General features: G+C 39.6%; 1 protein-coding gene across 1 annotated transcript; it reads left to right on the top strand.

Moving 5' to 3' along the window:
* Positions 1–150: 150 nt before the first annotated feature.
* nelfb (negative elongation factor complex member B) lies at positions 151–23,586 on the top strand. The gene is made up of 13 exons (XM_077561601.1): positions 151–408; positions 2,860–3,020; positions 3,522–3,621; positions 5,337–5,567; positions 5,654–5,839; positions 7,431–7,543; positions 7,614–7,716; positions 10,327–10,422; positions 10,511–10,653; positions 17,688–17,794; positions 19,814–19,955; positions 20,125–20,233; positions 23,084–23,586. The coding sequence occupies exons 1-13, from the start codon at positions 295–297 to the stop codon at positions 23,240–23,242; spliced, it is 1,764 nt and encodes a 587-aa protein (XP_077417727.1). The 5' UTR covers positions 151–294; the 3' UTR covers positions 23,243–23,586.
* The last annotated feature ends 654 nt before the right edge of the window (positions 23,587–24,240 follow it).

Here is a 24,240-nt window from a genome sequence, read left to right on the forward strand (position 1 = left end):
CCATTGTAAATTATCACTGAAGGCATCATAACTATGAATGAACATATGTGGAGTTGTGTACTTAAAAAATGTGAAAAAATGTAATGTAGTTTCTTCAAAATGGTCAAATAAGATAAATTGAATGAAAAGCGGAACCTTTATTCAGTTGCGTTTCGGACGAACTGTTAATGTAGTGACCACTTAGGAAGTCCGCTTCGGTTGGGTGAAACCTGTCGTGTGTGTCTTCACTGGCGGCTATCAATTCGATAGATCCGTGTAGTTATTCTAATTTTGTATCATATAGTCGATGTATCAATGGAAACAAAAATGTTCGGGGGTTTGCCTGAGCTGGGGATATCGAACGGCGAAGACCTGAAAGAAACTCTGACCAACTGCACAGAGCCACTAAAAGCTATTGATCAGTTTCAGGTAACGACAATGTTTCGGTGCAATTAGGATTGTTAATTTTGTTTTGGAAGAGGGTATAAACACAGTACCGTCCTATATGTTCATGTCAGGATTATATGATAGCTGTTTACCGCCGCACTTCGTTTTAAGGTACAGCAGTCCAGTCTTAGTTCTCATTCATTGTTATAACTACAGGTATACATGCAGCTTTGTGGTAGTCCTATTTTCTTTGAGAATCAACGTTGCGTGTGTGTACCACGGATTTATATGACTATCAATTCGGTTTATTCTTCTTGAGGGAAGCCACCGGCGGCCATCTAACGGTCGCCTAATTTTAATTCATTAGCTGCTTTTCCACCAACAAGCCCAGGATCTTTGAGTTCTGTGTAAAGGAAGTTCTTGGTTGTAAAAGTTCCGCTATATATATATAAAGGGGTGTTAGAAAAATCGATCCGGCAATATTACAGCGCGCAATTCTCGAATCGATTCAATATGCGACCGAATTGATTTTTAAACATAAATTTTTTATGGAAATATTCAACAAAACGTCTTACTTAGGGTAAGGATTCACACATTAGACATGGAAGAATGTTATTTTAATGGAACATTAAGCCTTAATATTTTATTTCAGTGCTGTTCAAACATGAAACAGACTGCAACCTGTTTGTTAAATGCAGTGGCTCAGTTATAAGCCTGAATTTTCCGATAAACAAATACATTTAAATACAAATCTTACATTGTACATGAACAAGTTTACTGATTTGTATTTTCTAAATTTAAGTTTAAATTTTTGTTCCGCAATAACCAATTTATAGCTTCGTACGAATCGAAAGGTACTAGGCAATGCACACCCCTAATATATATATATATAAGTAAAAAATAAATAAATACAAGATTCAAAAAATAAATGTCAAAATAAATACAATAATAAATATACAAATAGAATTAAATATCAATCAATAAATAAAAACACTCTGCTCTCACATTTATTTATTTCATGCTGCAGACGCTCTGCCAGGACGAAATGTTATTTATTGATTGATATTTAATTCTATTTATATAATTATTTTTGTATTTATTTGTACTTTTATTTATTTATTTATGCATATATGTATTTGTTTGTTATTTTTATTTCCATTTCTATTATTTTTGGGGGATTTAATTTTTGAAAATGATTTTTTGTATCCGTTTTTATTTTCACTTTTAGTCATTTATTTAGTCATTTATTTTTTAATTTTGGCAGTTTTGGTCCACCATAAGTGCAGCCCGTCCCCTCAAAGTTCCAGCTTGGCTCAGCAAGACGCTGCTGCTGAGATAGTACTCGGATGTACCCTTGGGAATTTAATTACCCCGGAAATTTTTGTTGGTGGAAAAACGCGCAAACTGAATTTTACCAGGGTATATTGAAAAGTTCTCCAAAAGTTACGGCGGTGGAAAAGCCCCTATTGATGTTTTTGCGGCGTTCTCATGTTACTATCTGCCTCTACAGTGAAAATGCCACTGTGTATGACATACAGTTGTACCAATAAGTTTAAGTAAAATTTGCTGCGGAATGTAAACTAAACTTAACCTCTTTGAGTCACAATTCACATTATTGAGATGCTATACATTACACTGAATGGTCAATACAAACAGTGAAGTTCGCTCTTTGTAAGGCTCTCATTAATCCATACATGGATCTTAGCGTAAGAGCTGCACTGATAGCAGTGAGTGTATTATGCGAAAAAATGACAATAAGTACAAGTAGCAACGTAAGGTCCTACTGACAATTTAGTCAGTGTACACGGAAAACATCCGGGCATTTCAGCAATACAACGCACAGATGCTTCTTTCATATGGTGAAAGCAAAAGTCGTCTTGCTTTTGTCTGTGACTACTAGCATACAAGCATATTATTATAGTAGTCTAATGATATTTCATCACATTTTGAAATCAAAACAATCCTCACAATGAAATTACAACAATCCAATGCCCAATGCTTTTCAATTGTCAATTGCAAATGTGATTGTAACGCAACGCTTATCGCTGATACCCGGAAGTCATCCTCACCCCGCCACGTCATCGAGGATCTGAATCATGGACAACTGGACGTATATGGACAACATTTTGGTGCCAAGAAAGTTTTTAGGGCATTTTTAATGGAGCTGCATCCGAAAATGACACTGTTTTTTCTAATTGGCCGTAGTTTTGGAGATATTCCATATTTTAAAAAACTACAACAACTGGTAATAATATACGCAAGTTATGGTGAAGCTGTATCTGTCTTTTCAAGAATGACAATAGAGTATTCTTTCATTTCACCCCTAAATTACCTCTGGCACTTGGGAAAAAAATTATAGCCAATGTAATAGAAAAGATGCAATAAAAATGTCATCCTCGGTGAATCAATCTGAATCTCAAGAGATTTTCAGTTTGTTTTCATGTTCAAATATCAGACATTGATAATGACACTTTTGGTGTACCTTATGACTAGATGGAAAATGGCATCTTGTTGCCAACTCTCCAGTCTGCCCTTCCTTTTCTGGATCTTCACGGAACACCCCGACTGGAGTTCCACCAGTCGGTCTTTGATGAACTCCGGGAAAAACTCATGGAGCGAGTCGCTACGATTGCTGAGGGCAAGGAAGAAGACAGGTATGTAGTTGCCGTTCTATTTTGTCCCTGTGTGACTGTCACCTGATGCTTTATGCGCTAGATGTCTCCTTGTGCAAGTGTATGTAGAGTGTATTAACAATAACATGTCACATGTCACTCACACTGGTGTATGAATGGTGCAAATGTTAGGTGGTGGTCGGAAGGGCCTTAGGCGCACACTAGCAACCACACTTCTGTCAGTCTTTCCCAGGGCAGCTGTGGCTACGTATGTAGTTTACTGCCACCAGTGTGAATGTGTGAGTATGTGAATATGAAGCATCTTTGAGTGTCCCAAAAATTGCTATGTTGTTGTTGTTGTTGTTATTATTATTATTATTATTATTATTATTATTATTAATAATAATAATAATAATATAGACACAGAAATAACCAGGGCATACAACACCACCTGGAGATCATCCGGGACTCCTGACCTAGACCTAATTATGGTATTAACTTTAGCATACCAGTCCCAGTGTGTTGTTTGTCATTTATGTCCAGGTATGGGAAGCTTGAAGAGTTACTGGAGAAAAGCTTTCCACTGGTCAAAATGCCATCCATTCAACCAGTGGTGATGCAGGTGCTGAAACATTTACCCAAGGTAAGTGTTGGAAATTAAATTCTAAATTTTAGTTGTTTTTACTTACTTTGAGGAAAAGTATCAATATCATTGATGTGTGCATCTGTAGGAAACTGCATTATAAAGTGTGCATTTCCCAGTTGAGTAATACACAATATTATTATGTTTGAAGAGTAGTAGAATTATAAAAATTTGCATTAATCTAGAGATGCAACAATTAATAGATTCATCGACAACTAATCGATTATCAAATAAATTGATAATTATTTTTGATAATCAATTAATTATTTAGAGATCTAAATTTGTCCAAATCCTCAGAATGTCCTTTTGACAGTAAATATTCTCAGACTTCTTTAGTCCTTTTTGAAAACCGACTGGTTGTCATTGTGTCAAAAGCTGTGCTTTGTTTGTCTCGTAAAAACTTTAAGTCGATCTGATAGAAGAGCGTGCACCATCTTGGATGGCGGTTGGTGTTAAAGAGTTCTACAAATAAAAATGAGTTAAGAAATTATAGCTTCGCTAAACTGACAATGATGGCCTAGACTTAAAGGGGTACTTGAGTCATTGAGCAATTTTCAGCATTGAAAAGTTAATATTTTGTCCAGAATAAGTTTGATAACTTAATTATTTGTCATGTACAATTAATACCTTTAAAAACTAATTTTTACACTTGTTGTCGATTGAAGATGGCATCACCTGTTCTGAGGAAGTATGTAACGACCAATCAATCTGTTTTCTGGGTTTGGTCAGCAAACTGAGCCATGATTGGTCGTTGCCAGGGTTGGGGAATACGGGTCCAGAAAGTAAAAACCCTGCCACACATTGGCTTTTGCTTCTACTTACCTGGCAGGTAAACAAGCTCAGAGAAGCACCTGTTGAGTAGAAGCACCTGTGGCTAAAGTCAAACTGTTCAGGGTTTGTTCTTTCTGGACCTGGATTCCTCAAACCTGGTTGTTACCTACTTCCTCAGCACAGGTGATGTAATCTTCAGTCGACAGCAAGTGGATTTTTTTTAAATTAAAGGTATTAGTTGTACATGAAAACTAATGTTATGCTAATGTTGCTAATGTAAGTTATCCAATTCATTCTGGACAAATTATTAACTTTTTACTGCTGCCCTTTAAGGACAACAGTACATGGACATGTAGGCCTACATTACCAGCATATGTCTTTACTACCTCACTGTTCATACCAACCAATCATTCAGTTGTGAAGATGTGTCCTTTACATGGTACAGGGCCCTATTGCAAGGGTAGAGTTTTCTTTTTGTTGTTATTTTCTTAAACTCAGGCAGGTAGAAGGGGTGTATCTAATCAATCAATCAATCAATCAATCAATCAATCAATCAATCAAAACATTATTTATAAAGCGCTTTTCACACAAAGGTTGTAACTCAAAGTGTTTGTGTGGGATTGTCCCATGCTGTAGTCATATTTATGAATGAAATACGATGACATGCACCACACATTTCCGCGGAGCTCAGAATCTGTCTGCCTATGCCTCGATGAAATACACCAAAATCGCGTTGGACCACCTGTGCCGAATTTTAGACCGCTTTTAGAAAGTCTAAAATCTAGTCTGCTCACCAGATTCCCTGGTGCGTGCAGTAGAATATGTCACGATTTAGCCTGGTCTACCAATTCAAATACTGTAAACTAGACTTGCACGGGTTCTTGTCTACAAAAATAGTTCCCATGGTGGTAAAATATGTGCACACAAATTGTGAACCCCTCCAGGTACCTGAGAAGAAACTGAAGATGGTGATGGCTGACAAGGAGCTTTACAAGGTGTGTGCCGTGGAGGTGAAAAGGCAGATCTGGCAGGACAACCAGGCCCTATTTGGAGATGAGGTTTCACCTCTCCTAAAGCAGTATATTGTGGAAAAAGAAGCAGCTCTATTCAGCAGTGATCTCTCTATTCTGCATAATTTCTTCAGCCCATCTCCAAAAATGCGACGTCAAGGCGAGGTAGGTGTATGTAGCAATAAAATTAATCACCAAAACGGATTATCCTGCACAGGTGTTTAACTGTTCCATTTGTTTGTGTGCAATAGGTGGTCCTAAAGCTGACCCAGATGATTGGGAAGAACGTAAAGCTTTATGATATGGTGTTGCAGTTTTTGCGAACACTGTTCTTACGGACACGAAATGTCCACTACTGTACTCTTAGAGCAGAACTGCTAATGTCGCTCCATGACTTGGACATCAGTGAGATATGTTCTGTCGATCCCTGTCACAAGGTAAGAAAGCGTTTGCCTGGAAAGCAGACTCATCGCTGTAACCAGCGGATGAGTCTGGTCACTGTCAGTATCCAAGCACATTTCTGAGGCGGGGCTAACCTTACTAAACAGCGAAGAGCGGACGCCTCGTCATAAAAGGGACAATGTGTGGAAGAGTAGTAAACACACAGACGTACATTTAAAATATTTAATATTCATATGTAAGTCCATGAGTAAACAGTAGCGGTGGGTGGATACGGAGTGAATTCAACATGGCTACTCAGAGAGACAGTAGTGAATGTCATTGTTGAGGTAAAAACTTGACAATTTGTGTGGTGGTGCTGAAGAGTGATGTTGTTCACCAAGAATACATCACAGCAAATACTAAACAAATTTGATGTAACAGCCGGGCTGAGTTGCGGTCAATGGCAGCCTTTCCAGATCCTTTCTTTCAAGGAAGTGGGTGTGGCTTGCCAGGCTAAAAAGGGATAGCACTTTTTTGTGGTTCTTTATTTCATTAGTAGGTTACCACGACGGTGTATTAGGGCCACGTAGATTTTTTTGTTCCAGGGGAAGGGGTATTCAGAGAAAAAACTTGCAAATTTGCCACTTTAGAAAGTGGCATATTTGTGGGGAAAAAAAACCTAGAAACATACGAGAAATACACGTAGCGTAGCTATAGTCTAACGTGAGGACTCATGGGTGGTTAATGGAACACTAAAATGAAAAAGCAGGATGGAGACAGATTTATTCTTGATTTAAAGTTTACTCGTCATACACAGCAGCTAGAGCGACAACACTTCCTGATCCCCTATCAGCTGACTAACACTAAATGCAAGTGAATGACGGGAGAGCAGAGGATTCGACACATCAACTTAGCTACTTGTACAAAAAAAATACCAAAATGTATGAATGTGTAAATAATAATTCTTAAAACATAAATGTACAAGTAAATACTATATACATTTTAACAAATTAACTTAAATGCTTGATCCGCAGGGTGTGGACCTTCGCAAAGCGAGGTTTCTTTGCTGTACCCAACGCTTCAAAGAACGAATGCTGTACATCATATGGTTAATCTCTTATCTATTTCAAAACGTGACCAAAAAAGTATTGGCACAAACATTAGAGTAGTACGCTATGTGTATTTCTCGTAAATTTCGGAGTTTTTTTCTCACACAAATCTGCCACTTTATGAAGTCGCAAATTTGCTACTTTATAAAGTAATAAATTTCCACGTTTTTTTCTCACAAATTTGCCACTGACTTTATAAAGTGGCAAATTTGGGACTTTTTTTCTCCGAATATTGCCCCCACCCTCTAAAAAATATATATTTATACGTGGCCCTAATACTATTCTATTTTGAACAGTGTTTTTAATAAAATCTTTTTTCTTTTTTTTTTTGTGCGGTGTCCTTGAGTGTCGAAAGGCACCAATAAATATAATGCATTATTATTATTATTGGTATTATTATACGCCATTGTGAATTACAGATTATACTACTGTACACAATTTAAACCTTTGATATTCATGCAGGCAGGAATTGCGTGCTACACCTTAGGTAGTTAACATTAATTCAGTTTTAATGATCTTATTTTGTAAATTACAACAGTTCACATGGTGCTTAGATGCCTGCATCCGAGAGAAGTTTGTGGATGGAAAGCGGGCCAGAGAGTTGCAAGGGTTCTTAGATGGAGTCAAGAAAGGACAAGAACAAGTCCTTGGGTAAAAAAATAAAATAAGTGGCACTGACTCTTTGGGATCTATATTGTTGAAGGCTATCTGTACTTTTCAGGGACCTGTCCATGATCCTGTGTGATCCATTTGCTTCCAATACCCTGGTGCTGACTATCATGAGGAACCTGCAAGAGCTTCTCAGCCAGGATGCTTTGCCCAGGGTGAGAAAAGCCATTAGTTTTATTCGGTAGCACTTTAGTTGACATCAATTGAATGTTAGCATGGTGATAATTTAAACATTATTGTATTTTTTTGGCCAGCTATTTTAGATGAAGCGACTGGATCGGGATCTGATAATATTTTGCATTTTATGCAAAATCTGCAATCGGGTGTACTGTCTTAATTTGCCCGATCATTGATCGGCTCGGCCAAATAAGACATAACATAATATATTTAATGTTTGTCAGCGTCTTTGGAGAATGTTTGGGGTTTATTTCCCCCCACCCCTATGTTTTAATTGGCAATTATACGTGGGTTTTTGCCATTGTATTGTGGGCAGGCCCTTTTCCCCCAGGGAATGGCGGCAGTCGACTGTTGGGTAAATCTAAAAGATCTTTGACTAGCTATATTGCTCCAGTTTCTGCTCGAATCGGTAATCGATTATCTATTTATTATTATTATTTTATTTTTATTGTTTATTATACTATAAATTTGTATTATTATTTTTCTTCAAACTTGTCCATTGCTGATCAGCTGAAAAATCATGATCGTGTAAAGCTTTGTCATGACTTTCCTTAATAGTCACATAACCCGATCCTATCTCATTCTTTATAGCATATCTTTATGCACGTCAATGTACATAAGTTTTGTCATGGCAATATCTTTGTCCTCTCTATCCTTGAGAACAAAAGTAGTAGTATGTTTTTAGATCAATGATGATGGGATACTTAGAAAGCGTGGAATCCATTTATCTAAAAACAAGGCCCGAATTGGCATTCGTGTTTCTTAAAGGGATTGGGTTTGGGTTTTTGGACATGAATCTGTATGGCATCCTCACCTAAATTAATGTGCAATCAGCTCTGACTTTAACGCTGACAGCGACAGCGTCCTGTGACCCAAGACCCGGACCAGTTTTGGTTTTTCTTCTAAAAACGATGTGTGTTCAAAAGTGATAAATTTGCATCACAAAACTGCACATTAGAAAAAAGTCAGACCCTATTACCGCCGGGCACTATTTTTCTGTTCGTATCACTGCGCAGCGCGGCGCATCTAGCCGACAGACGTGCGCTCCACCGTAATTCTAACTTTGAAAACTCACCATAACATCTCTGACTACGACGACAATGTCTTTAGCACTTAGCCAAGGGGGTATCTTTATGAACCTGAATATACTGATGCCGAAATTCATCAGATGGTGTTAGAACGGGCAGAAAGAGAGAGTGAGGAGGGATAGAGAAGTGGTACAACATGATGGTGGCGCATCAACTGGAGCCCTGAGAGAGCGGGTGACTGTCACTGACAAATGGGGTGCACTTGTTTGAAGTGCTCGGAAAGCGGTGAAAACCGTGCGGAGATTCAGGGACATTTTTATTGATACAGCCCGGGAAATCACGCGTCCGCACCATTTTTACATATCAAACAATATAATATAGTGTGACGTGTCACAAGAACGCTGCCAACAGACGTGGTTGATAATCTCACGTTTTTATTTGTGTTCACACAACCGGCTACTGTTGGCCGCAGCCAACGCTGAACACAGGCAACGCTGAACACAAGAAACTTTACTCGCAAGCCGAATTTGCACACGTTACCAACAAAGTATGGATGACTCCTTTTCCACCGCTAGACATGCGATGCGTTCACTAACACTCGGACACTCTGAGAATACAAAACAGAACGTGCAACACAAGAACATACAACACACCTTAGTTACACTATCTTATAAAGTTTATACAATCGTGACGTTATATACTAATCGCTCTCGCTCTCCATTAGATCTCTCGCATCAGGTAAACACTTCCAAACAACTTGATTTGTGCGCGTCTGCGGCGTCTGTCAGATGGATGCAGCGCGATGCACAGTGATTTGAACAGAAAAAATAGTGCCCGGCGGTAATGTAGCCTGACTTTTTTCTAATGTGCAATTTTGTGCTGAAAATGTATCACTCTTTTGAACACAATTTGTTTTTAGAAGAAAGACGCTTTATTTCTGTGACCCCAGCCAACTTGCCGGACTACTTTTGTCTTAACCAAAACCGGACCAAATCTCAGGTCACAGGACCCTGTCAGTGGTAAGTCAGTGTTGATTACACACCACTTTAGGTAAGGATGCCATACAGATTCATGTCAACAAACCTGAACTATCACTTTAAATCAATCTTTTAAAAGTAAAAAAAATGTCATCATGTGTTATGATGAGTAGTATTTTCTGTTTGTAAATCTTAAACCTCAAAATAAATTAACATTCTCAAAAAAAAGTACCAAGTGACTTTCATGGTCACACAATCACGGCAATGGAACCAAGATAAACAGTTGGTTTTAGTTAGTGTTGTTCCGATACCGTTTTTTGACTCCCGATACGATTCCGATATCCAGCTTTGCAGTATGAAATTTAACTTGCCTTAAACTGCAGGAACCCTGGGATAGTTTTGTCATGTTAATTAATCCATTTGTTAACATTGACATCAAGTCCAACCTTTTCTATAGACTATTTTACCTCAAGCGTAGGCCATTGTTGGTGTCTGACATTTTTTTAATTCCCTCTTCAAAAATAACCTTTTTGTAAACATCATATCAAACATTCTGAACTCTTGCTGCTGTATTTGTCATCAGGACAGTCCTGATCTGATGTTGCTTCTGAGGATGCTGTCTCTTGGTCAAGGAGCGTGGGATATGATTGACAGCCAAGTGTTCAAAGAACCTCGTTTGGTATGCACAATTGTCAACTTACATGCACTTGTGCATGCAAAAACGCATTGTAAATGTATTTTCTTGCTATGCACACACTCACACTCAGGATTCGGAGCTAATGACCCGCTTTCTCCCTGCCATGATGTCGGTGGTTGTGGATGACCACACTTACAGTGTGGAGCAAAAACTTCCCAGTGAAGAGAAGACCTCACTCTCCTATCCTACCTCTTTGCCAGATGCCTTCATCAGGTAAAACCGAAGAAAAAATTCACCCATCTTCTACTTTACTTAAATAATTGAATTCTAAAAGATATACGGTAGCTTGCAAAAGTATTCTCATACCTCTTGACCATTATATTTGATTACTTTATTGTAATATAATTTTGAAATGGAAGGAAAATGATGCACTGTTTTGAATTTTTTTGCAAATAAAAATCTGAAAAAAAGTGTGACATGCAAAAGTATTCAGTCCCCATGAGTATTTTCGAGAGCCGCCTTTTGCTACATCCATGGCCTCAAATCTTTTGCCTATGCCTCTAACTAGCTTTGCACACTTGAGACATAATTTTTTAAGCACAGTTTGATTGGATAGAGGACATCTGTAAACAGCAATCTTACTGTAGATTCTCAACCATATCTGAATGAGATTTCACTGTGCAACTTGGTCCGTCTTGGGTGGAATCCTTGCCAATGCTAGAAATAGACCGATGTGATTTTTTTTTTCAGGGCCGATGCTGATTATTAGTCATCAAAAAGGTCGATAACCGATATTTGAAGCCGGTATTTATTTATAGTAAAAAGGGGAAAAAATATTGGCGTCAACATTTTTAAAAATACAAATGCCAATCTTGATTTGTTGTAATGACTTAAAGCATTCATACTTATTGGACAATGTTTTTCAGACTTTTCAAAATGTAGAATTTGTATTTATTTTTTTAATCTTAGACAATATTAGAGATAGTCTGATATGTTTTTTTCAGAGCCGATACTGATGCCGATTATTAGTAGTCAGGGAGGCCGATAACCGAAATTTGGAGCCGGTATTCATATTCAGTAAAAAGGTGTGAAAAAATATTGTCGTATTAAAAAAAAAAGTTTTAAATACAAATGCTAATCTTAACTTTGTTGTAATGTCTTAAAGCATGTTTATTGAAGAATTTTTCAGACTTTTCAAAATGTAAAAGTTTTTTTATATTTTATTTTAGACAATAGACATCCTTTTAAATTTCTAACAAAATGTTCAGGGAACTCCCAAGGTTATCGGTACGTCTTAAATGTTAAATGGAACAATGCCATAGCTCTCTGTAGTTCTATTTCGTCCCTCAGGTGGCGCCGGGGTGCTGAAACAACTTTCGTTTTCTACAGTAAATGTTTTTTTTCCAAAATTTGAAAATACCTGAAATCTTAAACTTTTACATTTCTTTTTTCACACTTCTAGTTTTAATGTCGAACAAAAAAACAAATGGTTCAGAAGGTTCCCAGGGTCAGCAGCATCTCTTATAAAGTTAACTGAAAATGTAAATAAATAGTTCCCTGAGATTAAACTTTTACATTTCTTTTTTCACACTTCTAGTTTTAATGTCGAACAAAAAACAAATGGTTCAGAAGGTTCCCAGGGTCAGCAGCATCTCTTATAAAGTTAACTGAAAATGTAAATAAATAGTTCCCTGAGATTAAAATGGTTTTAGTTTTGCCTATTATTGGCCATCGGATTTTGAAAAGATGCCGGCCTGGATTATCAATCTAATCCAGTGATAGGGAACCCTGGTCCTCGAGAGTCCTCTCTCTCTCTCTCTCTCTCTCCTCTCTCTCTCTCTCTCTCTCTCTCTCTCTCTCTCTCTCTCTCTCTCTCTCTCTCTCTCTCTCTCTCTCTCTCTCTCCTCTCTCTCTCTCTCTCTCTCTCTCTCTCTCTCTCTCTCTCTCTCTCTCTCGGACCAGGGTTCCCTACCAGTGGTCTAATCTCGGCAAAAAATAAATAAATCCGCACCAACATTTTGGCCCACTGAGTTGAGGTAAATTACCTCGCCATGAAAGTGTATACATTGCTCAGAAGAAACAAGAGAACTTGACAAAGTGCAGAAATTGATCTATTTTTTGTTTACTGTATTTATTTATTTGATTTTTTTAAGTGTTGTAATTTTTTTCTTAAGGTGTTTCTGTTTTGGCCTTGGTTCACCCATTTTTGGTTTTTGGTTTCTGTCAAGAATTTTCATTTCAGTGCATCCTGAATTACTATCATATCGTTACCGTCTTAAGACAATGGCCCAAGTCTTATTTTGACATAAAATATGTGGGGGTGGGGTGGGGAGGGGGTGACCCCTGATGAAATGACTTAGATTATTATTTTAGGATGGTGAGCACCAACATCAAAACAACCCTTACCCATAATAATGTCCAATTGCTACTTTAATATATTTAATATTTAATGCTCAATGAAATTAGTAATTTAATTTGCTGTCACTAATTGACAATTAACAACGACAATGCTGAGAGGCTACCCCGCCATGTCAAGAAGAGGCGGAGTTACACAACACCTCTCAGACAGTTTTAGAGGGTTAATACATTTCCTTTGATTTATTTTCAACACTTTAAATTAGGTAATGTGAGCCGGTGGGGTGCCTGGCAGGCCTGCCGTGCCCCGTCCTGCTGCGTTGGGTTGGGGGCGCGGGCCGTGTTGGGGTGGGGGGCGCTCCTGGCTCCTGGGTTTGCTCTCCGGCCGGTGGCCCCTGCGGGGCCCGGGGGCTGTCCCTTGGCGCTGCCGTGGCCTGGGAGGCCTTGAAGTGTTGTGCTTGCTCTGTCCTGGCCGGGGTTCGACGGCTCCCCTCTTTGGTGGAGGTTTTCATGCATGCCAGATCCACCACACCAGCATCTATCGAAATTCAAACACAATCTGCTTCTTCCTCTGGTCGTTGAATCGGTGGAGGTTGATCACCTAAACCGAATACTTCAGAATCCAGCTAGAGTCGTGAAGTTGTCAAGAGAGGAAGGATCAAAGAAAAGAAAGAAAAGTGAAATCCAGCACCGACCAGACATCAACTACTACCCACTGGATTACCAACCAAAATCTTTTACCAACCCCAGAAACATCTAAATTCCAACAAATTAGGGAGACCTCAAGAGACCAAAGGAAAGAATGAGGAAAGGAAGGAAGGAAGGAAGGATAGATAAAGCAGAGTGAGATCCATGGACGTCAGCCTCCACCGCTTCAACGACCTCCACCAAAGAAGGGAGCCGTTGACCCCGGCCAGGACAGAGCAAGCACAAGGGGCCACCGGCCAGAGATCAGACCCAGGAGCGCCCCCCCACCCCACCCCAACACGTCCCGCCCCACAAGCCCAGCACAGCAGAATGGGGCACGGCAGGCCCACCAGGCACCCCACCGGCCCACAGCCCCCCGCTCCCCCCACGGTCCCCCCGCCACCCACCACAGCCCCAAACCCCCAGACACCCCACCCCTAGCAAACCACCCACCCACCCGTACCACCACCCACCTCCTCGCAGACTGGCCACCCCTACACCGTGGATGTGACCCCCCTCCATTGTATATACAAGTGTGTGTGTGTGTGGTGCATTAAAATTGGGAGCAGGTGAGATGGAGCAGAGGGAAATTATATCCCCCCGCTCTGATCCACCTGCTTCCCAGTATGTCGGTGAGTATATGTGGTGCATTAAAAAAAATGGGGGCGCGTGGTGGCGGGATACAAATGAGGGACCGCAGCACTGCTTAATACTGCGGTCTGCCCCAAGCGATGGCTCCCCACCCCGACACAACCGCCCTCCTAGTTGTGTGGTGCAATAAAATTGGAGGGGAGTTGTAGGGCGAAGACGGTGTCTCCACCCTACTCCACCCCCCCAAAGTGTGTGTTATGTGCCCTATGTGTCTATTAACAAAGTGTATTGTCCAAAACTAGTGCAGTGAGTTAAGAGGAGCGACCAGCTAGGCCTCTCCCAACCCGGCGGGAGCAGGAGGCGCACCCGCCCACCGCACTCCCACCCAACCCCCCAATGGGACCCCAGCGATGGGGCAACCCCCCCCAGATACTGGGGCCCGCCCGAGGTGTCAGGAGGCTCACTGGAGGGGGACAGGCACAACATCGTCACCCGCCCGCCCGGCCCCTGGAGCCCCGAGACCCGGGCCAGGGATGGAGCGCCCAGGGGAGGGGGAGTAAGGCGGACAGGGGAGGAAGACGGGACGAGGGAAGGAGACGACAAGAAGGGCAAGGGGCGGCGGCAGGGCAGAGAAAGGGGGGAGGAAGAGGAGGGAGAGGCGGCAAGAGGGAGGAAGAGGGAGAGGGAACCACAGCGTCGCCGTGCACGGAGCGACCAACCACGCTGTGGCGCCGCCGCCCCGGACACCAGGGAGAGCACCACAACGCAGCACCCCCCAAGAGACCCGGCCAAGACGCAGCCGCCACCCAGCAGCCAACAGAGGGGCAGAGCCGCCAACGCCCAGCCAGGGGGGACAGCACCTATAAAATGAACCCACTTACATGCAATGATTCTGAATATTAACCCTTAGTTCCCATTGGAAGAGAATCTTGAGGAGTTGGTGACTGTAAGGTGTCATTTGATGTAGTCGGCTCGATCCTGCTGGCAGCAACTGGGTTCCTGACTATAAAAACACAACCATTAGTCACAAATTGCCAAATACAGAAACAGCAATGTAAGTTATCGCGATGTGGTGGCTCTCACTAACAGGCTGAATTAAGTAACCAGATTTAGATTAAAAGATTCTATATACGTAGACCATGTTTGTATAAATTTTGATAATTGGTTTTTATTCGAGGCAGATATTTTTTCCATGAAAATGTGATTTATGAGGTTAGACCACTGGTCGATATTCAGAGTTTGTTTATTTTTCCAGTTAACAAGAATTGGGGGTTTTTAGCGATAGTAAGGGCTACAAGTGTAGATTGAAATTGTTTACGTGGTAAGTCAGTTGTTGTTAGGTCACCTAGCAAACACAAGTTTGGAGATAAAGGTATCCTACAGTCCAAGATAGCTGAAAGTTTTTTTTAAGACTTTAGTTCAGAAACACATAACCGGTGTGCATAACCATAAAGCATGAAAATAAGTGTCTGGAGACAAATGTCGGAGTCTGAGAGTCCCATTTTCTTCATCATATATTGGGTAATATATGTTCTATGAATAATTTTATATTGGATAAGTTGTAAATTGGTGTGTTTTGTCATTTTAAATATACATACACAATTTGAAAGGTCACAAAAGAAAAGAAAAAAAACAATAAAAATTGCAGATGCATACATTAATACATACAGTTACATTGATTCCCCAATTGTAAAGAATAAACTAGTTAATCTGTAATGTGCATTTTAATAACTTTTTGTAAAATGACTTGATGCTGATGTTTCTTGCATAAAATGGGAGTCCATTCCAAGCAAAGGAAGCACGATAATGAACAGTTCTCATCAAGAAGTTTTTTTTTGGTTTGGGCACTATCAAGTTACCCATACTCACTTGATGGGTGTTATGTCTATGGCAAACTCTTGAAAATTGTATCTGTTCTGAATAGGGTGTTTCATTCCATATTACATTGTACATAAACAACAACAGACAATATTTTAGTTTGTATTCCACTGTTAACCATAATAATTGTTTGTGCATATTAATGACATTGTCCCGGGAAAGAACAGTTAAGAACTAATCGGGCTGCTCTATTCTGTATAATTTGGAATTTTTAAAGATCTTTTGCAGAAGCCCTTGAGCAAATAACAGGACAATATTCCAAATGTGACAAAACAAGTGATCGAACGAAAGTATGTAAATTGGTGGGTGGAACAAATTCAGAGCATTTTCTTGAAATTGCAATACCCTTGCCCATCTTAGAAACTGTATGAGCAATCTGATCACACCAACACAGTAAATTATCCATTTTCACACCCAGCAATTTGACCTTGGACACCTGTTCTACTTGTATCCCATCAACATGCAAATTGAGTACAGTGGCATTACTACTAACAGCTTACCTGCTACCAAATACGATTTAAGTAGTATTTAATACCAGCCGGTTCATTCTCACCCATTTGATAACATTATTCAACTCAGCCTGAAGTTTGTCTTTCAGTACAATTGAGGATGCCGACGTACAGAACAAAGTTGAATCATCAGCATACATTATTAACAGCGCAGGGTAAATCATTTATGAGAATTTAAAATGAAAGTGGTTCTAAACAACTTCCCTGCGGGACTCCACAAGACATTTTTCCATTTAGAGAATAATTGCCATTAAAAAAAAAAAAACTTTCTGTGTTCTGCCCCGCAGATAACTCTTAATCCAAGCCAGAGATGGAGAAAAAACTTCTTTGCGAATGCTGTAATCAATGACATCGAAAGCAGCTGTAAAATCTAAGAGTACAGCTCCAGTAACTTATTTTCTATCCATAGCTTTTAACTATTTGTCAGTCATTTGCACTAATGCTGTGCTGGTAGAGTGCCTCTGTCTATATGTGTGCTGTGCATTTGTAAATAATCAAATTCCACTATAGTAGTTAAATATTTGATTGTACATAATTTTCTCCAGCATTTTGCTAAGCACAGAAAGTAAACTAATTGGTCTACAGTTGGAACCAGTGAGACCGATCTTACTGTCTTTTGAAAGGGGTAAAATTTTAGACACCTTCCCGACACATTCCACTTAGTATGCTTCTATTAAAAATATGACATAGTGGTCCGGAAAGCAAACCAGCAGCCACTAAAAAAAACCTTTGCATCTAAGTTATCAATACGCTCTTAATATGAAAAGAAAAATGCACTGAGCTGTCACCAACATCTTACAAATGCAATTATGCAATCTAGTGGCAGGAAAATGACCTTAACACAAATCAATATCTCACTCGTTTTTTTACAGTAGGGTACATCTTTTTAATTTCAACTGAATTTTATGAATTATTGTGAAATTACTGTATCAATGACTAAAAGATGCAGCCATATTTCTATTAGTTTAACAATTTTTCCACTTTTATGTTAACAAGAGTATGAAACTTAGAAAGGGGATCAAATACTTGTCTCACTCATTAGAATGCAAAGCATTGTTTATATTGTTTTGTATACATTTTTGACAGATTATCTGTTAAAAATAATCAAAAAATAACTATAGAAAAATGTAGACTTGTAATTTATCTGTGAGTGAGGTGATATTTCCCTAAATTGACATGTTTACTGGTAACTGTAAGAATGATACATTACATATGCACACTAGCACAGTTAACCTAATTGTTTTAAAAGTTCAACCTTGGTCTCGTTTGTGGTTGGATCTGTCACAGATACCTGCAGGAGAACAGAGTGGCCTGTGAAATGGGTCTCTATTACATTCTTCACATCGCCAAGCTGAGAAACAAGAATGCCTTACAAAGGTTGCTACCTGCCCTAGGTGAGAATCCACAATGTTTTTTTTAGAAGTAGAGAACTGTGGCACACGCCATTTTTCATTGAATTTGAAGTTCCTTGAAGGTACAAATGTTAGTTGAAACAATGGGACAATACGGGTAACTCACAATTCTATATTGTGGCGATATGTGGCCCACAATAACGGTAATATCGTGATACACGATATCTACAATATTCGATATATTGTCAAAACATTTCTCAACGATATATCCCGATATTCAGTATGTGAGTGACAACTATTGAGTAGTTGGAAAGAGCAGTGAAAGAGGTTGGAAGTCAGGTTGGAAATGAGCTAAAAATCTGCAGAATGGACATATTTTTTTTTTAGATAAGAAATAAAAAAAAGGCTCACGCTTACTCTCCCGAGCACTCACCAAGTGACAAATATGGTTGTTCTGCTCACTTGGGTTATGTGTCTTCAGAAGTTATTTTTCCCTTGCCAAAATCCACAGAAAAAAAGAACAGAATTGTTAAATAAATAAAAACAAGAATTGTGACTGACACACCTGAGAAGATGGAGTTGGAGAAGGCTCACAAAGAAAGAGAAGATAAAAAGGCTCAACAGGAAAAGCAAAACAATGAAAGAAGAAAAGGCCTCTGAAACCTGCAAATCAAAGTTTTGTATTGAATTTCTCTTCCTTTTATATAGCATATTATCGTTTTTTAGATTAAAATGATCTTTTTTACTTCAGTTATCAATGGCACAATTTACCCTACTGAATTCTGACTACAGTAATTTCTGGACTACAAAGTGCACCTGACTATAAGCCGCGCTTGCTAAATTTGGGGAATACTGGAGTTTGTTATACATATAAGCCGCACTCGACTGTAAGCCGCAGGTGTTTAAATGTTACCGCACCGGGTTCCCGCTACTTTATTTTCTATAACGAGAGCACAGAGCTCTCGTTCTGTATCGCCTACTGTATTTGTGCTCACTTGGTTTGTTTTGCTCTGCCTGACGCTTTTGCGCTACCTTTATAGTGCGCCCCCTTGTGATCTGATGGATAAGCTGCACTTTTGTATTAGCCGCAGGGTCAAATGCAAGTGAAAAAAGTAGCTGCTTGTAGTCCAGAAATTACTGTAATGCCACACTGGGGGCAAGTTGTGCCACAAAACCACTTTTTTTCCTTTTATTTCTCAAACAGTTTATTGAAGATCCAAAGTGATTGCTCCCAGGGATGCACAACATCCTAAACTATATGAACATATTTTAGTTGGAGGCATTCTTTTAATCCCCTTGTGTAAAAGGAACTTTAAGTAAAAATTGGCACTACTTAACCCACTCTCCCCTACTACTGTGTATGCTATATTGCAGTGGTTCTCAAACTCAAGTACCCCTATCAAGCCTGTTTTCCATGTCTCCCACAAGCAACACAGGTGTTTCAAACAATCAGCTAATCAGCAAGCTCTGCATGAAGCCTGATAACGATCCTGAGCTGTGTTGGCTGTAGGAGACATGGAAAACAGGCTGGATAGGGGTACTGAAGGACCGGGGGCTGAGAACCAGTGCTATAGTTGATATAAAAAGTCTGCACACCCCTGTTCAAATTCCAGGCTTTGTGATATTAAAATGAGGCAAACAAAAATAATTTCCAAACTTTTTCCATTATTGTGACCTATAATTTATAAAACTCAATTGGGGGCGAGCGGAGCAAAAGAATCTTAGTATTCAAAGAGAAGCAACTGGAATACAGTAATGTGGTTGCTCAAGTGTGCACACCCTCTTGTAAATGGAAATGTTGCTTTGTTCAGAATAAACCGTCACATTTAAACGAAATGGGGAAACAGCAGGTGTCTGCCACCATTTAAAGTCCCTCTGGTTATTTCAGCTGAAATTTAGTTTATAGGTCACGTGGAAAAGGGTTTAAAATGATATATCTTGGTCTTATTTGCCACAAAAACCTGGCATTTGAATGGTGGTTTGTAGATTTTTATTTATTCATCCCAACTGTATTGCATGTCTTGAAAATTAAGTAAAACATAATCTTTGTTTTCCTTTCAGTGGAGACCTACAATGACATGGCTTTTGGTGACATTTTCCTGCATTTGCTTACTGGACACCTTACGCTGCTCTCTGATGAGTTTGGAGGAGAAGAATTTTGTTCAGTTGTTTTTGATGGCTTCCTACTGACAACTTTTTCCAGGTTTGTTCTTACCTGTTGATGGAATATTGTACTCTTTTGCTCTTGATCAGACCAATTTCCCATTGAACACGAGCAAAAATCAACTTGTTACCTTTTCTGGCAGCTCTGAAATTAACAGCCATTTCTTAATCCTTGACTTTGCACTGTGTTATATGCTTGCATTTTACAGTAAAGAGAATGTCCACAGACACACTCTACGTATGCTGCTGCACCTGTACCACAAGGTGTTGCCTTCATATATGGAAACGTTGATGAAAACTCTGGAACCTCCTAAACAGGTTGGGCTGAAATTCTCACTCAATTTCTTATGAGTTGTAATCCTCGTTTGAGTTATGTGGGTGCCATTTGAGCATGGCTCCTAAGAATGAAGTACTGTCCATCTGTGGGGCCATTAGTACAAAAAATATTTGCTATATCTGCTCTTAGGACAAAGAAAAAAGCACAGGCTGAGTCATAACATTTCTTTTGCAAAAGAAGAAGGAGATCTTTTGGCATCAGCCTCAAACCAAAAAGGCCCCTGTCCTCTCAATTTATTCTCACAGACAGAATGTGCAAGTTTTACATGCTTACACAAAAGAATTCCAACATGTGGGCAAATGGAGCCCGCTCCCAAAGTTTGACAAGTTTTCGCAAAGGAATTTCATACAGGGAATTGACCCACTCCTTCCCTCCTAGGGAAATTCCAAAAACCTTTTATCTTACACACAGCATTCCTACAAACATTCTAATACCATATTACTGCACTATGTTGAATAAGTATACACTTAGGTATTAAATATGCAGGTTATATGTGTTTAAATCAGATAACATATAAATGTTCCATCATCTACTCTGTCTGTAGCAATGAGGTAGTGTCTTTTAGCTTTTAAAAGCTAATCGACGAGTTAGCAAAATTTGTAAAAAACAGGCATATTTGGAAAGTTTCTTTGCAACGGAGAAAAGGCCCAGTGATGAGACGATGCAGAAGCCTATGACTAAGAAGAAAAAGAAAGGTGCATGGACTCAGCTACAGGTGATTCCCACCCCATGATGGCTCTTAATCTAGCGCTATGGTGAGCGAGTTACTCATTGACTTTAGATTTGTTATATTGGCACATTTAAGGAAGGCGCTGCTAATATAGTTACATAATGTGGCTTCACATTTATTGTTATATCTACAAATACCCCAGTTTTTGTGTTGCTCATATCATTCATAAGCATTACTATACAGTAGTGACCTCACCATATTAAAGCGTTGTTGTCACCCTTATTATGGTATTTGTGCTGCTAGTAGTACAGGTACATACATAGTGGATTTGCGTTTGTTGTTGTGGCCTTTTATTAACTCTTTCACTGCCACTGACGTTTAAAGACGTCAAGTAAAAACCTACGGAGCACTGCCAATGACGTCAAAAGACGTCATCCAATTTTTTTAATATATTTTTTTGAAACGGGTGGGGGGAAGCCTTCCGCATCTCTGGTGAAAGTTTCAATTAGGTCTGTTGTGCCTAAGGACTATTTTTGGCCCCTAGAGGGCAGCGATGACTGTCTTTTGACAAGATCGGGTGGGCGTCAGTAGAGGCGGAGCTAGAGCGTCGAGCAGGAGATCAGAATGGAAAACAAAGGAAAAATGGCGACTTGTCGCGAGGAGCTCACGCCCGAGCCGTTTTGTTCAAAGCCCAAAAGCATCGACCAACGCTAAAAGAGCACATTGATGACAACGATGATCATCATCGATGATGATGATGATGATGATGATGACTCCGTGGATGGAAAGCATTGACGCGGCAGTAGAAGACGTGGGGGGGAGCTAGATGGCTGAGGAGGAAGTAGTGCCCGTTTGCAAAGCAGCTCTACACTTACAAGACAAAAGGGATCGACCAACGCTAAAAGAGCACATTGATGACGACGATGATCATCATCGATGATGATGAAGGTGAATCCGAGCTTGACGGCGAAATTGGAACCGCTGACGCGGTGGCTATGACGGCGTCATAAACGCGGAGCACAATCGAGCACGCACAGGCGGACGTTCGATCGGACGACGGAGAGTGCCCCAAATCCAATGCATATTCATCGGAGAAGTGTGTACAGTTTGCTACTTGCTATTTATTCCCCGGAAAAAAAGGCTGTCAAGAAAGTAACGTTTGCACGCGAAACGGACAAAGTGAAAGTAAACTGTTGTGCGAGTCCAGCGGCGTCTCCTTGCACGCAGGAGAGCGTTACAAAAAGAAAAACTGTATTTGAAACATCCACATAATTGTAAGTAGTACCACAGTTGCACACATTTGTAAATAGTTTGCGAAATTGTTTTGTCAAATTGTTACACTGTTGAATGGAAATAAACGTATTTTGCAATCAAAACACACTTTTTCATTGTTGGTGAAAGCGTTTTACAGAAGTAAAGCACTATTTAGGTGTTTGTGGCATCATTCATGGACAAAAATAAGTGTAGAATTCACTAGAGTGCATGAAATAACATCGTTTCACAAAAAGCTCTTTTTCTCCGTTTTTTGTTTCAAAACAGAGAATTTCGGTGAAAGTAACCATTTTCTATTGTTGATTACTGAAGAACGGAATAAGGTAGAAACAAACTTTTTTTCTGATGAAAGATGAGAGTCCAATCTTTCATCTAGTAGTATGTAGTATGTGTGTTTCCATAGTCCAAACACAACATTTTCTGTGGACCTTGAAAGATCAGTCAAAATGCTTAAATCGGCTGGCACTGGGAACAACCCGTTTCTGAAAACGTCTGGCAGTGAAAGAGTTAATCAGCCACCGAACAGCCAAGCACCCCAACCCACTGGGTTGCCGGTCCGCGAAAGTTGTGGACTTGTATGAACCGGTACGTGGTGGACAAAAGGTTTGGGACCACTATTCAAGATGATGACCTTGTCACAGGACTAACAGAGGTTTGTCTTTAAAAAGCAAACAAAAACAAAACACAGGAATCACTAAGACTAAATGTCAAAATAACCTGATATGGCAATCATTACTGTATGTTCAACTGCACTAAGTTTCACCCAAATGTGCTTGTTTGTTATCTGTGTTATTTGGCAAAAGGTTTTTAAAGTAACTCTGAATGGAAACACAAAATAGAGTCCATTGTATTGCCTAACATGCGGTGTGTTATTGGCTGATATTTATAGAGCAGCGATCCTGTGAAGGAGCTCCACAGCCAACTCATTGAGAAGCTAGAGGCCCAGAAGAAGAGCCCTCCCATGCCAGAGGAAACTCCATCCCTGGATCTTAGCCTGCACCCTGTGAATGTTCCCACCACTGCCTCTACCCCGACTACACCTCTTTGAGATAGAAGACACATGGAAACATTTGAATTGAGACTGAATGTAAATATTGCTCTATATTGACTCACAAATATAAGACTGGGTGTCTTAAATGTTTAGTCGTATGATCATTTATATTGAGGTTTGTTTGTATAGATGTCCTCGAGAAGGTTTTCCAGCTTTTGAATTCTGCTTTGCCATTGTCTCCAGCAATTTTTATATTTGAGGGAGAAATCTGAACTTTTTGCATACTTTCCATCTAAAATGGTCTTGCTGTATTTTCATAAAAAGTAAGTTTTGTATTTATGCGTTTCAGTAGTCACCGGTGCAAAAAACAGAAAAAGTGAATAAATTGCAGCAAATCTTGAGAGTAATATGTTCTTTATAGGATTACATTGCCAGAGTTAGATGCAATGGACACAATGATCACGTACCTTAAAGGGATACTTGACTCATTAAGCCAATTTCAGCAGCAAAAAGTTAATATTTTGTCCAGAATGAATTTGAGAACATTAGTTTTCTTGTACAATTAATAACTTCAAAAACGAATCTTTCCACTTGCTGTCAATTGAAGATGACATCACCTGTGCTAAGGAAACATGTAACGAGTAAACGACCAATCACGGCTCACCTGTTTCCTGGGTTTGGTCAGCAAACTGAGCCATGATTGGTCGTTACCTACTTCCTCAGCACAGGTGATGTCATCTTCAGTCAACGGCAAGTGGAAAAATTCATTTTTTAATAGAGGTGGGAATCTTTGACGGTCTCATGATTCGATTCGACTCCAATTTTTGGGTCTGCGATTTGATTCAGAATTGATTTTCAATTCAGAATGATTTCTGATTCAAAATGATTTGATTGACAAGGATTTTTACTTCACTTTCTAGATGTTGAAAGACTATAATATATTTTGTAATCTTTTGCATGTTCAAATAAATCAAAGGTGAGATTCTTGTGAAAAGGGTCCTTGCAAGGTGGATCTCTGGTCACATAATTGCATATCACCCAAGCAGTGTCATCCA

Source organism: Vanacampus margaritifer, chromosome 3 (assembly GCF_051991255.1).
Source record: "Vanacampus margaritifer isolate UIUO_Vmar chromosome 3, RoL_Vmar_1.0, whole genome shotgun sequence".
In the NCBI taxonomy this organism is placed as follows: domain Eukaryota; kingdom Metazoa; phylum Chordata; class Actinopteri; order Syngnathiformes; family Syngnathidae; genus Vanacampus; species Vanacampus margaritifer.